The sequence below is a fragment of the Procambarus clarkii genome, chromosome 36, assembly GCF_040958095.1.
Source record: "Procambarus clarkii isolate CNS0578487 chromosome 36, FALCON_Pclarkii_2.0, whole genome shotgun sequence".
Lineage (NCBI taxonomy): Eukaryota > Metazoa > Arthropoda > Malacostraca > Decapoda > Cambaridae > Procambarus > Procambarus clarkii.
Genome location: NC_091185.1, coordinates 28,470,338 through 28,483,282, shown reverse-complemented (window position 1 = coordinate 28,483,282; position 12,945 = coordinate 28,470,338). Strand labels below are relative to the sequence as shown.

The window sequence follows — 12,945 nt, the reverse complement described above, 5'->3', positions numbered from 1 at the left end:
ATTGAATCGCACCTAAGCATCTTCTTAGGGCGTACTTAGGAACCTTCGTAGCAAATCCACTTACGAAGAAATACACAGAGCTTCCTGAATCTAGGTCAAGGTACCCATTGTTAGAAAAAAAATTCACAAGGAAATTAATTTCTTGATCAAAATTAGACCAGTTTGAACATAAAACAAAGGCTCTTTTCAGTAGAGTATTAAGTGCATTTTTCTTAAAAATACCGGGGAAAAAAAAATTAACATTTTGACCTAACCCAGTGAAAGTCGGTTTTCTATACACATTCACATTAATACCAATATTTACCTTGACATCGAGAAACGATAACGAATTATCATTTTCACATTCTGCAGTGAAACATATATTACTAAACCGTTAATACAATGGTTTTATTTGCTTTAGCTCCCCTTGTTTTTTCTCCTTTTTCATTCATTCCATATGTCGATATTTTACACCGTATAGTTGTTTAATTAAGATATAATACATTTTTTAGTGTTAAGTTTGATTTGTTTTTTATGTTTCTATTAGGTTTCCATGATAGTTTTATGAATGCTTTTATTTTTTATATAATGTTTCTGTAAGTGTTAATTTATTATTATTATTGTTGTATTAGCTTTGATTAGTCACGTTATAATTACCAAGTTTTTCTTTGCTTGTGCATTACACGTAAGTGTAACAGTGTTTGTTTTAGTTACACTGTTATTATTATAATCTTTGAGATAGTTTTTATTTGTGTGTTAATTCTGTATTTTAGTTTGTATGATCACTTTATGTTAACTTAAGTGTGTTTCGCTTTATAATCAGTGTCGTTTCATATATATATATATATATATATATATATATATATATATATATATATATATATATATATATATATATATATATATATATATATATATATATATATATATATATTATATATATATATATATATAAAATATATATATATATATATATATATATATATATATATATATATATATATATATATATATATATATATATATATATATATATATATATATATATATATATATATATATATATATATATATATATATATATATATATAACTGAAAACTCACACCCCAGAAGTGACTCGAACCCATACTCCCAGAAGCAACGCAACTGGTATGTACAAGACGCCTTAATCCACTTGACCATCACGACCGGACATAATGAGGTGATAGCCTAAGCTATTTGAACCACCCCACCGCCGGCACTCGGATAGTAATCTTGGGCATAGCATTTTACCAAATCACCTCATTCTTTGGGGCACACGTGAGGAACACAAATGCGAACAAGCCTGAATGGTCCCCAGGACAATATGCAACTGAAAACTCACACCCCAGAAGTGACTCGAACCCATACTCCCAGAAGCAACGCAACTGGTATGTACAAGACGCCTTAATCCACTTGACCATCACGACCGGACATAATGAGGTGATAGCCTAAGCTATTTGAACCACCCCACCGCCGGCACTCGGATAGTAATCTTGGGCATAGCATTTTACCAAATCACCTCATTCTTTGGGGCACACGTGAGGAACACAAATGCGAACAAGCCTGAATGGTCCCCAGGACAATATGCAACTGAAAACTGAGTTTTCAGTTGCATATTGTCCTGGGGACCATTCAGGCTTGTTCGCTTTTGTGTTCCTCACGTGTGCCCCAAAGAATGAGGTGATTTGGTAAAATGCTATGCCCAAGATTACTATCCGAGTGCCGGCGGTGGGGTGGTTCAAATAGCTTAGGCTATCACCTCATTATGTCCGGTCGTGATGGTCAAGTGGATTAAGGCGTCTTGTACATACCAGTTGCGTTGCTTCTGGGAGTATGGGTTCGAGTCACTTCTGGGGTGTGAGTTTTCAGTTGCATATTGTCCTGGGGACCATTCAGGCTTGTTCGCATTTGTGTTCCTCACGTGTGCCCCAAAGAATGAGGTGATTTGGTAAAATGCTATGCCCAAGATTACTATCCGAGTGCCGGCGGTGGGGTGGTTCAAATAGCTTAGGCTATCACCTCATTATGTCCGGTCGTGATGGTCAAGTGGATTAAGGCGTCTTGTACATACCAGTTGCGTTGCTTCTGGGAGTATGGGTTCGAGTCACTTCTGGGGTGTGAGTTTTCAGTTGCATATTGTCCTGGGGACCATTCAGGCTTGTTCGCATATATATATATATATATATATATATATATATATATATATATATATATATATATATATATATATATATATTAGTATATTTTGATAGCAGTCTTTCCTGTAGACATGTAGACATATATTATTAAATATGACCGAAAAAGTAAGATTAATCATTCTAACACGAATTTTCTCAATCTTTCGTACATTTCTTTTCACTGTTGGAGGTAAATAAAAAATCAATTCTCCAAAATTCATTTTTATTTCTAGTCTGACGCGACACGAGCGCGTTTCGTAAAACTTATTACATTTGCAAAGACTTTAGTTTACAAATACACAACTGAATAGAACTGATGATGATGATGAAGATTAAGCCACCCAAAAGGTGGCACGGGCATGAATAGCCCATAAGTGGTGGCCCTTTTTAAGCCATTACCAGTATCAAGAGCTGATACTGGGGATCTGTGGAGGTGCGAATGCACCCTGCATGACGGGAGATGTCTCCCTTATGAATGTGTTAAGATGAAGATGAAGCAACCCAAAAGGTGGCACGGGCATAAATAGCCCGTAAGTGGTGGCCATTTTAAGCCATTACCAGTATCAAGAGCTGATACTGGAGATCTGTGGAGGTGCGAATTCACCCTGCATGACGGGAGATGTCTCCCTTGTGAATGTGTTAAGATGAAGATGAAGCTACCCAAAAGGTGGCACGGGCATGAATAGCTCGTAAGTGGTGGCCCTTTTGAGCCATCACCAGTATCAATAGATGATACTGGAGATCTGTGGAGGTGCGACTGCACCCAGCGTGACGGGAGATGTCTCCCGGACCAAATGGTGACCAGATGGTGATGGAATAGAACTGATTGATTGATTGATGAAGATTAAGCCACCCAAAAGGTGGCACGGGCATGAATAGCCCGTAAGTGGTGGCCCTTTTAAGCCATTACCAGTATCAAGAGCTGATACTGGAGATCTGTGGAGGTGCGAATGCACCCTGCATGACGGGAGATGTCTCCCTTATGAATGTGTTAAGATGAAGATGAAGCAACCCAAAAGGTGGCACGGGCATAAACAGCCCGTAAGTGGTGGCCATTTTAAGCCATTACCAGTATCAAGAGCTGATACTGGAGATCTGTGGAGGTGCGAATGCACCCTACATGATGGGAGATGTCTCCCTTGTGAACGTGTTAAGATAAAGATAAAGCCGCCCAAAAGGTGGCACGGGCATGAATAGCTCGTAACTGGTGGCCCTTTTGAGCCATCACCAGTATCAATAGATGATACTGGAGACCTGTGGAGGTGCGACTGCACCCAGCTTGACGGGAGATGTCTCCCTGACCAAATGGTGACCAGATGGTGTGGAATAGAACTTACGCATCTCCGATTTTATATCTACATTTTAGTGAGGTGGATGGGGTGAGGTGGCATTAATAGGGTATTAATTTCATCAACACAAGACAGAACAAGAGGTGGCATTAATAGGGTATTAATTTCATCAACACAAGACAGAACAAGAGGTGGCATTAATAGGGTATTAATTTCATCAACACAAGACAGAACACGAAACAATGGGTATTGAATAGAAGTGTTTGTAGAAAGCCTATTGGTCCATATTTCTTGATGCTTCTATATTGGAGCGGAGTCTTGAGGTGGGTAGAATATAGTTGTGCATTAATTGGCTGTTGATTGCTGGTGTTGACTTCTTGATGTGTAGTGCCTCGCAAACGTCAAGCCGCGTGCTATCGCTGTATCTATCGATGATTTCTGTGTTGTTTACTAGGATTTCTCTGGCGATGGTTTGGTTGTGGAAAGAGATTATATGTTCCTTAATGGAGCCCTGTTGCTTATGCATCGTTAAACGCCTAGAAAGATATGTTGTTGTCTTGCCTATATACTGGGTTTTTTGGAGCTTACAGTCCCCAAGAGGGCATTTGAAGGCATAGACGACGTTAGTCTCTTTTAAAGCGTTCTGTTTTGTGTCTGGAGAGTTTCTCATGAGTAGGCTGGCCGTTTTTCTGGTTTTATAGTAAATCGTCAGTTGTATCCTTTGATTTTTGTCTGTAGGGATAACGTTTCTATTAACAATATCTTTCAGGACCCTTTCCTCCGTTTTATGAGCTGTGGAAAAGAAGTTCCTGTAAAAAAGTCTAATAGGGGGTATAGGTGTTGTGTTAGTTGTCTCTTCAGAGTTTGCATGGCGTTTCACTTTCCTTCTTATGATGTCTTCGACGAAACCATTGGAGAAGCCGTTGTTGACTAGGACCTGCCTTACCCTACAGAGTTCTTCGTCGACTTGCTTCCATTCTGAGCTGTGGCTGAGAGCACGGTCGACATATGCGTTAACAACACTCCTCTTGTACCTGTCTGGGCAGTCGCTGTTGGCATTTAGGCACATTCCTATGTTCGTTTCCTTAGTGTAGACTGCTGTGTGGAAACCTCCGCTCTTTTCCATGACTGTTACATCTAGAAAAGGCAGCTTCCCATCCTTTTCCATCTCGTAAGTGAAACGCAGCACGGAACTCTGCTCAAATGCCTCCTTCAGCTCCTGCAGATGTCTGACATCAGGTACCTGTGTAAAAATGTACGAAAGATTGAGAAAATTCGTGTTAGAATTATTAATCTTACTTTTTCGGTCATATTTAATAATATATATATATATATATATATATATATATATATATATATATATATATATATATATATATATATATATATATATATATATATATATATATATATATATATATATATATATATATATATATATATATATATATATATATATATATATATATATATATATATATATATATATATATGTTTTTCCTTTCTGGTAGGCATTTCTGTTCAGTATAAGTTCTTTGTTTGGCTATTTATTTTATTGTGAATTCTGTTTATTTATAGGAGTATTGGAACCTTTCCTAGTCTCAGGACCTTCCCTCAAGCACTCCGGAACTAGCGAGGCTTGACCGGAGGCTGCGGCATGCCATTCGTGGCTGGCTGCGGCTGCCTCATGATACTCCTAATGCCTATTTTCATGCTGACGTGAAGGACGGTGGATTAGGAATTCTCAACTTTGCTACATCAATCTGTCTACAGAAGAGCAAGCGGCTTGGGGCGTTGGTAGAGTCGGATTATCCAGTGGTAGTGGCAGCGGCTCTCCTACCCGCGTTCCAAGGGCGAATGCGTCGATGGGTAGACCCCGACCACGGCCGCCGGAACCCCTTCTAACAGAACGACTGAGAATGTGGAAAGCAAAATTGTTTAGCATGGTCGATGGTGCCGGCCTTGCGTCCTCTTGTGAGGTTCTATCTTGCCACAAGTGGGTCGCATCCGGTACCCATCTGCTAAGCGGAGATTTTGCTCATGCCATCCAGATTAGGGCAAACGCTGTAGCCACACCGTCTAGAGCAACTATGGGTAGACCCGAGACTTCTGGTCTCTGCAATGCTTGCCAGAAACCAGGGACCCAGGGCCACATATCCCAGGCATGCCACAAGACACATGGGGCTCGGGTAGAAACGTCATGGCGATATCACCCGGTTCGTAGCCGGCCGCCTGCGGCAAAGAGGTTTTGAGGTGGAACGTGAAGTCCGTATACCGGATGGAGGGACCTTCGGTAAGCCTGACATCATAGCTTGCAAATGTGATGAGGCCTTTATATTAGACACCCAGGTCTCTGCTGATAACTTCCCGCTCTCCCGTCCACGTCAGAGCAAGTGAGATAAGTACGGCACGCCAGAGATCCTTCAAAAGGTCAGGGAATATACCGGGAAGCACACAGCATCCGCCTCTTCAATAACCCTTATTTGGAGAGGAGGATAGTGCAAGGAGAGTGCGCGTGGTTTACAGGATATGGGACTCACCAAGAGCGACCTTGAGATTTGCTCTGTGAAAGCTCTGACCTGGACATATTCCATCTACAGAATATGGTCCAAGACCACATCAATGGGCAGACAACCTTAGTCCCAGGATCACCGTGCACAGGGTGCATAAGGGTTAATATAGTCTTGCTTAGGTGAACCGCAGCCAGGATAGTTGGTAGCCAACTATCTAAGCCGAGTCGTCATCTGGAGTACCACTTCTCCAAATGGTTTCTCACAGGAGGGTGGATGACCTGACCAGAGCCCACGAGTGGGTAAGGTGGCGGCTGGAGGTACGCCCATGTACATACATGATATCCCTCCCGCTCTGGGGCTTTGTTAGGAGTTTCCACTATGAACTGTTTTTTCCATGTATGCCGATGTCAAATCACCAATCCTGCCACTTAAGCAGCTTGTTGTTTTGCCTTCAACTTTAGTATTTTTTAATTATATACTGTGCACCTCTCCCTTTGTGTGCTGTGTCCCATATAAGAAAAACGAAATACAAAAGAATTTTCCAATTTGTGAATGTTATTTTTATGTTATTATTGTGTGTTATTATTATCATCTTAACTCATGTGGGTTGTGATGAGATCTGCCATTTATGTATATTTTAGTTTGTGTTTGATAGGGTAATTAGGTATGCTTAGGGGTGCCTTCTCGCCATGCCCAGTGGCTGGGGGATTGGTGCCCTGAAGCTACATAAACACCCTATTACCCCCTCCCCCCCCCCGAAGTGGTAAGGGGAGTTAGGGGACAACAAATTAAAGGTCGTGACAGCATTATTTTCGATATTTTTTTAAGCATTGTCCATTCAAACCTAATGCGTAACACTGATTTAAAAAATAAACAAATTAAAGTTCAAACTAAAATATTTTTTCCTTCATCGAGTGGTAAACATGTAGAACAGCTTACCCAAGGAATACTGTTATTAACCCAGCGCCTAATACTGCTTGCGCCGCCAAAACTCTTCAATTAATGAATGACTTCGTTTGCGTCCAGTGATATGTTTTCTGTTTAATTTTCTAAACTTAAGTTAAATTAAATGGCTTTCTATGTTCAGTCGTCTTTATCCATTTGTTAAATAATAAGACACTCCCGTTTCTATCCACCATGGGTGTGGAGGTTAGCACTTACTTCAGTGGCATAATGCATGTGTAGGTATATGCTACTTCCGTCAGTGCCTTGATGGGTATGTGGGTTACCACTTCCGTCAGTAGCGAAATGGGTGTGTAGGTTACCATTTCCTCTAGTGTCAAGAAAATAACTGCTTCTTTACCCTGAGACTTCTTACTTGATTTAGTGTTCATAACACAAGCATTATCTAGACAGGACGCAAAGTCTCTGATTAGCGTATTGCCATGATATGGTACAGACCTCCCAACCTGTACACTGTATTATAATGATGCAACTTGGTTTCTCCCCATCTTATTGGTGGACACTAGTCGCTGGGGATACGTACGGTGTTGGCATCTTGACCAAGGGAACACACATTCTCCAGCTTCTGCTTGTACTTTGAGTAACACCCTCCTGTATATTAATGACTTTCACTCATGTTTCCCATAGCTCTCCAGTTATATAGAAAATAATATTTTTGATGGTCTTCCCTGTCCAGTAGAGTATACGACAGTCGCTTCCTAGGTGCTGCCTGTGCATGCGCACTGACTACTTTGCTGGAGTGCTGGTGCAAGCACAACACTCCAAATTAAGTTTTTCGTCTGTCATTTTAGAACACTCCTCCCTTTTTGAGGAATGTTGCCATGTATAGTGATGTTACTACTGGTGAGTTTTCTGGTGTAATGCTTGCTCTTAAATATGTTATTACTTTGGTGGATTTGAACTTTTTCGTTTTTTTATAAATAATTCCACTAATTGCTTTAAACCCTAGACCCCTAGATTCTTATAATTGGACAACGTCCAATGTTTTATATATTTTAGAGCAATAGGTATTAACTAAAAGGCAAGGCAGTCAAACAGATTAACTGCTGGTGTCTTGCAAATGTCAATGAGTGTGACTACACAACTATAAAACGTATAAGCCTCTGCTGGCGAGATCTTCTACCTAGTTCTGAAGGAAGAGAATCTCGTCGGCAATCATATTGTCAAATTGTGACAATTTGATTGTCAAAAATTGACAATTTGATTGCTGACGAGATTACCACCGCGATTGTCGAGAAAATCACAGATAATACCTTATATATATGTTATACAGAGGAGTGCGATATACTTCTCAGTTTGGGTGATATGTCCCGTTTCCTGAGCGTAACCGAACATACACGTTGACTTAGCGTTATTGATTTTATAATCACTCTATAAATATAATTTTAATATATTTAATTATGGCTCGTTATAAATTATTTCATATATTATTATATTATAAATATTAAATAATATTTTATATTTTTTTTTATTTCATTCAGTTCTTTGTAAAATATTTGATAGGATGGATTCAGGCAAATTACCTCATAATTATGGTTCAAGAAAAATATTTTATCGATAAGTAAGTCGACCAACAATAACACACTGTTGATAGCATGAACACTGACGTCGTTATATAATTCTAACCATGTTCAGTCTAGAGTTGATGCCATGTTCCTTACATGTTCTGTCATAACACAATGTTCTTAACCCATGCACCTTATTGACATGCCTTCTGTACCTTCCAGAGCTGTGTTGCGTGCCGGACATTTGGACGGCGGAGGGTGGGGTGGTTAGAGGGTCGACGCCCATCAAGCAGGAGCGTCCCACGCCCACAGCCACACCAGGCACGCCCACCTCCACCCCCGCGGTCACACCCGCCACCACCCCCACACCGCTACTCACCTCTCCAACATTACCCTCCATCCTGGCGCCCATACAACAAGTGCCACTCGACCTGGTTGTTACCTCACTACATTCTTGTATTCTCAATCTCATTTCAAATCTTATTTAGTGTTAAAGCATTTTGTTCTCACTCTTTGGGCTGTGGGATTTTGCTCATGCAACAATAATTGATTTATGAGCGATTTTTGCTCATAATATGTATATATATATATATATATATATATATATATATATATATATATATATGTGTGTGTGTGTGTGTGTGTGTGTGTGTGTGTGTGTGTGTGTGTGTGTGTGTGTGTGTGTGTGTGTGTGTGTGTGTGTGTGTGTGTGTGTGTGTGTGTGTGTGTGTGTGTGTGTGTGTGTGTGTGTGTGTGTGTGTAAATCACGAAAATTAACACGTGATGAAAAATGTGACAGTGTCAGACCACGGAGGAAGAATTGAAACAGGAATTTCCGTAAGTACTTTCGTATATTAATACATCTTCAGAAGGAGTAGGAATGATTTACAAGTCAAGTATTGAACATATATATAGGCAGGAGAGTGAAGTGAGGTACAATGAAAAATGAATGGGAACCAGGTGGATAAAAATAAGAGCCCCATAAGAACTACAGAAGGCCTAGTGGCCCATGCGAGGCAGCTCCTATTTATACCCACCAACAGGCCCACACATGGATAAAAATAGCATAAGATAGTATATATTTACAATGAATTAGTAAGACAAATGTGTATCAATGATCCTACTCAAATCGCCCATTAACTGATCAATCAAAAATGAATCTAAATAATATAAACCACTGCTAATGTTCAAATTACATGATTTTGTAATCTGTATTAAAGCAGATTCAATTATGTTCCTATTGAAAGTGCTTTTTTTAAATTCGTTATTGACGAAGCCATCTCTCAATCATTTTGGTGAGAATTTTCTGAAAAATGAACAAACAAAATATTAGACAATTGGTCGTGTCTTACAGAGTATATATGTTGCGAAATTCTACATTTCAAATCTTTAGAGGTTTGCCCAACATAGAACCTATTACAGTCCTTACAAGGTAGTTTATAAATGACACACTTATCACTACAAGGGCTGTTTCTAACTAATAGTTTACCAACAGTATTTTCGTAATTAAACAATACATGTATATCAAAAAGTTTCAAGGCCTTGACCACATTTTCAAACCCTTAAAAATATGGTAAACATAACACATTCTTTGGGCGAACTTTCTCACTACAAATATTATTATAATATGTACGACGTGCTTTGCTACAGCAAACTTCCAAAAACCTCAGTGGATAACAAAGCTTGAGACCAATAGAATCAATATTCTTAAACTCTTCATCTAAGAATTCTGGACTAACATCCCGAAGAGCTCTTAGATACATAAGGGGAAAAAAATGAATTTTTTCACATTGTATCTATGTCCTGAGAAATAATGAATATATGATATATTATTGGTAGGCTTTCTGTAGACACTAAACTTTAGTGAAAAATCTTCCCTATGAATAAGTATATCTAAGAATGGCAAACATTTATCAATTTCAGTCTCCATAGTCAATTTTATAGAGGTTACTTGATCATTAAGTTTAGCTACAAATTCGTCTGTATTTAGACGAATTTAGACTATTTTTTCTCTATGTATTTAAGAACTCTTCGGGTTGTTAGTCCAGACTTCTTAGATGAAGAGTTTAAGAATATTGACTCTTGGTCTCAAGGTTTGTTATCCACTGAGTTTTTTAAGTTTATCCAGTTGCACTTGTAGAATTCTACACTTTCCGATGTTAATAAAATAAACTTTTTCGTGTAGTGACTTATTTTCTCCCTATTTACACTTGTCCGTGGACAGTTTTTCATTAGGTATATGTATTTTGTATTAGTTTTTGAAATATATGACGTCATTAGAAGTCAAAATTATTAATTTTCGAGTTTTCTTGGTTCACGTTCAAACAAAATATTCACACTAAGAACAATTTGTATTGTAGTCAAGCAAAAATTGTTTTTATATTTGATGGTAGCAATTAACACTGGGTCTTCCAAGCTCTAGACATCAACATAGCTTACGTCATATGGTGTGTGTCCCTAATTAGAATATATCCATAATATATATATATATATATATATATATATATATATATATATATATATATATATATATATATATATATATATATATATATATATATATATATATATATATATCAATACTACTATACATCAATTCTCACCCTTTACTAAACAATGGCAAAATGTCTGTTAAGTTACGCCTGCTAGATCTCGACAAATTAATTGATAAACCACTGATAATATCCAGTTTTTACTTGAGTTTATTACATCTACTGTTACATTTTGATTTCCATCAATGGGCTTATGACTAGGTCCACAGAACACATTCATTTTGTCCGCACTTCAATAAGGCTTCCCTTATTTGTTGTAATAATTTGAATTCACTAACAAAAATAAATAGCTGACAATGGTGGCTTGAATCCCGTCCATTCCCCCTCGCATCTCGACCAGCGTTACGCTTCTCTGTTGGAAGACATTTTGCATGGTTACCAGTCCAACCCCTACTTGTTTTTTAGATGCTGGATCTCAAAGATGGAATTCTCTTCCCCACTCCAAAGAGTCGACCTATTCACTAACAAAAACTAAAGAACAACCTTACAGTATTTTATATCTCGTGTAACTTTTTATGTACTAGTGAGTCCTCTCTGGTTATCGACAGGTCCTAAACCAGAATCTCCTTAGAGTTTCCTATTTATTAAAGGATCTCTCAATATTAAAGATTCAGCATGTCCCTCTTTTATTGTTCAGTGTCATGGTAATTTACAGTATTTTTCTATAAACAGCAATAAGACAAAACCCCTTAATCACATCTCTTCCAAATTCTGTACAGTCGTAATGGTTTAGCGCTTTCTCCTGATAATTACCTTTCCTAATCCATATCAAAGGTACCTTTTTTCAGTTTATAGAACCGACAGCAGACACCAGACATTTCCCGGAATTCTACTCATTGGCTGGTACCTATGGACCAATGTTCTCAAATTAAAATAGCCAACTTGTACCAAACGACTACCACACAACTGTAGGTAAACTGCAGAGATCCTCACACATCGGAAGTGATGCTACTCCGATCTGATCCAGAAAGGGAGGGAGGGAATTATCAGAGGAAAGCGCCAAGCCATTATGATTATATATCATATGACACCACCATAAACACCATATGACGGTCGGTGATTGAACGCCGACCTGCATGAAGCGAGAGCGTCGCTCTACTGTCCAGCCCAAGTGGCTGATCCAGAAAGAACGATTTATTTGGTTTTGAGTTGCGCTTATTGCCTATCAACCTCGGGAGGATTATTAATTAATGCGTGACACTAGCTTGCTTTGTTAGTTTCTTACATATATCAAGAATAAAGTAAACTTTCTGTGCTAAGGATGCACGTAAAGTTTGGTCCTTCTCTCAGTGTTTATTTACTTTCCAAGTATACTTAGTTTAAAATTGGACTTTAGGCACACGGTGACCAATCCCTCTTGGTCACCCTTCTCACACACACTCGTGAACACCTCCTTCCCTTTATATTGTACTGAACACCACACTTCGTCATGAACATAACACTCCCTCAATACAAGTGACACTTGTATCCTCCTCCCACACAACCGTCAACCATAGTGCTTCGTCTTCCTCGCAAGTAACCTCTCTCCCTCCACCACAGGTAATAGACTCTTGCGAGAGCAACGATCTTGACCAGAACGTGACGCTAGACTACGTACTGAACAGCAATGGTACGGCGACGTGTAAGCTATGCGGGGAGCTACTGCCTTCCCGCAACCACTGGTACCGCCACAAGTACAAGACCCACGCGACCGCCCTCTACCGCTGCGACGACTGCGGGGTCGTCTACAAGAGCAAGAAGGGTTACGAAACGCACATGGAGGTCAAACATGCCAAGTAAGTTCAGGTTGTAGAAACCTTTTTAAGGATGTTCTACTCCTACCCGGTACAGAGACTGGATGAGAGTGTCCAGCTCATAAATATGGCTGCTGGATGATTCTTATTAGTAATTCAAAGTTTCTTACTTAACCCCCTTATAGAAGAACAATATAAAGACATGCATAGAA

At 39.0% G+C, this 12,945-nt stretch overlaps 1 protein-coding gene across 1 annotated transcript in view; it reads left to right on the top strand.

Annotated features, from left to right (window-relative positions):
* Positions 1-12,945, top strand: part of LOC123756164 (protein tramtrack, alpha isoform) — a 269,736-nt gene that overhangs the window by 254,562 nt on the left and 2,229 nt on the right. Inside the window, exons 6-7 of the mRNA XM_045739240.2 lie at positions 8,671-8,882; positions 12,540-12,775. Of these exons, the coding sequence (XP_045595196.1) occupies positions 8,671-8,882; positions 12,540-12,775 (448 nt within the window). The remainder of the gene's footprint in view (positions 1-8,670; positions 8,883-12,539; positions 12,776-12,945) is intronic.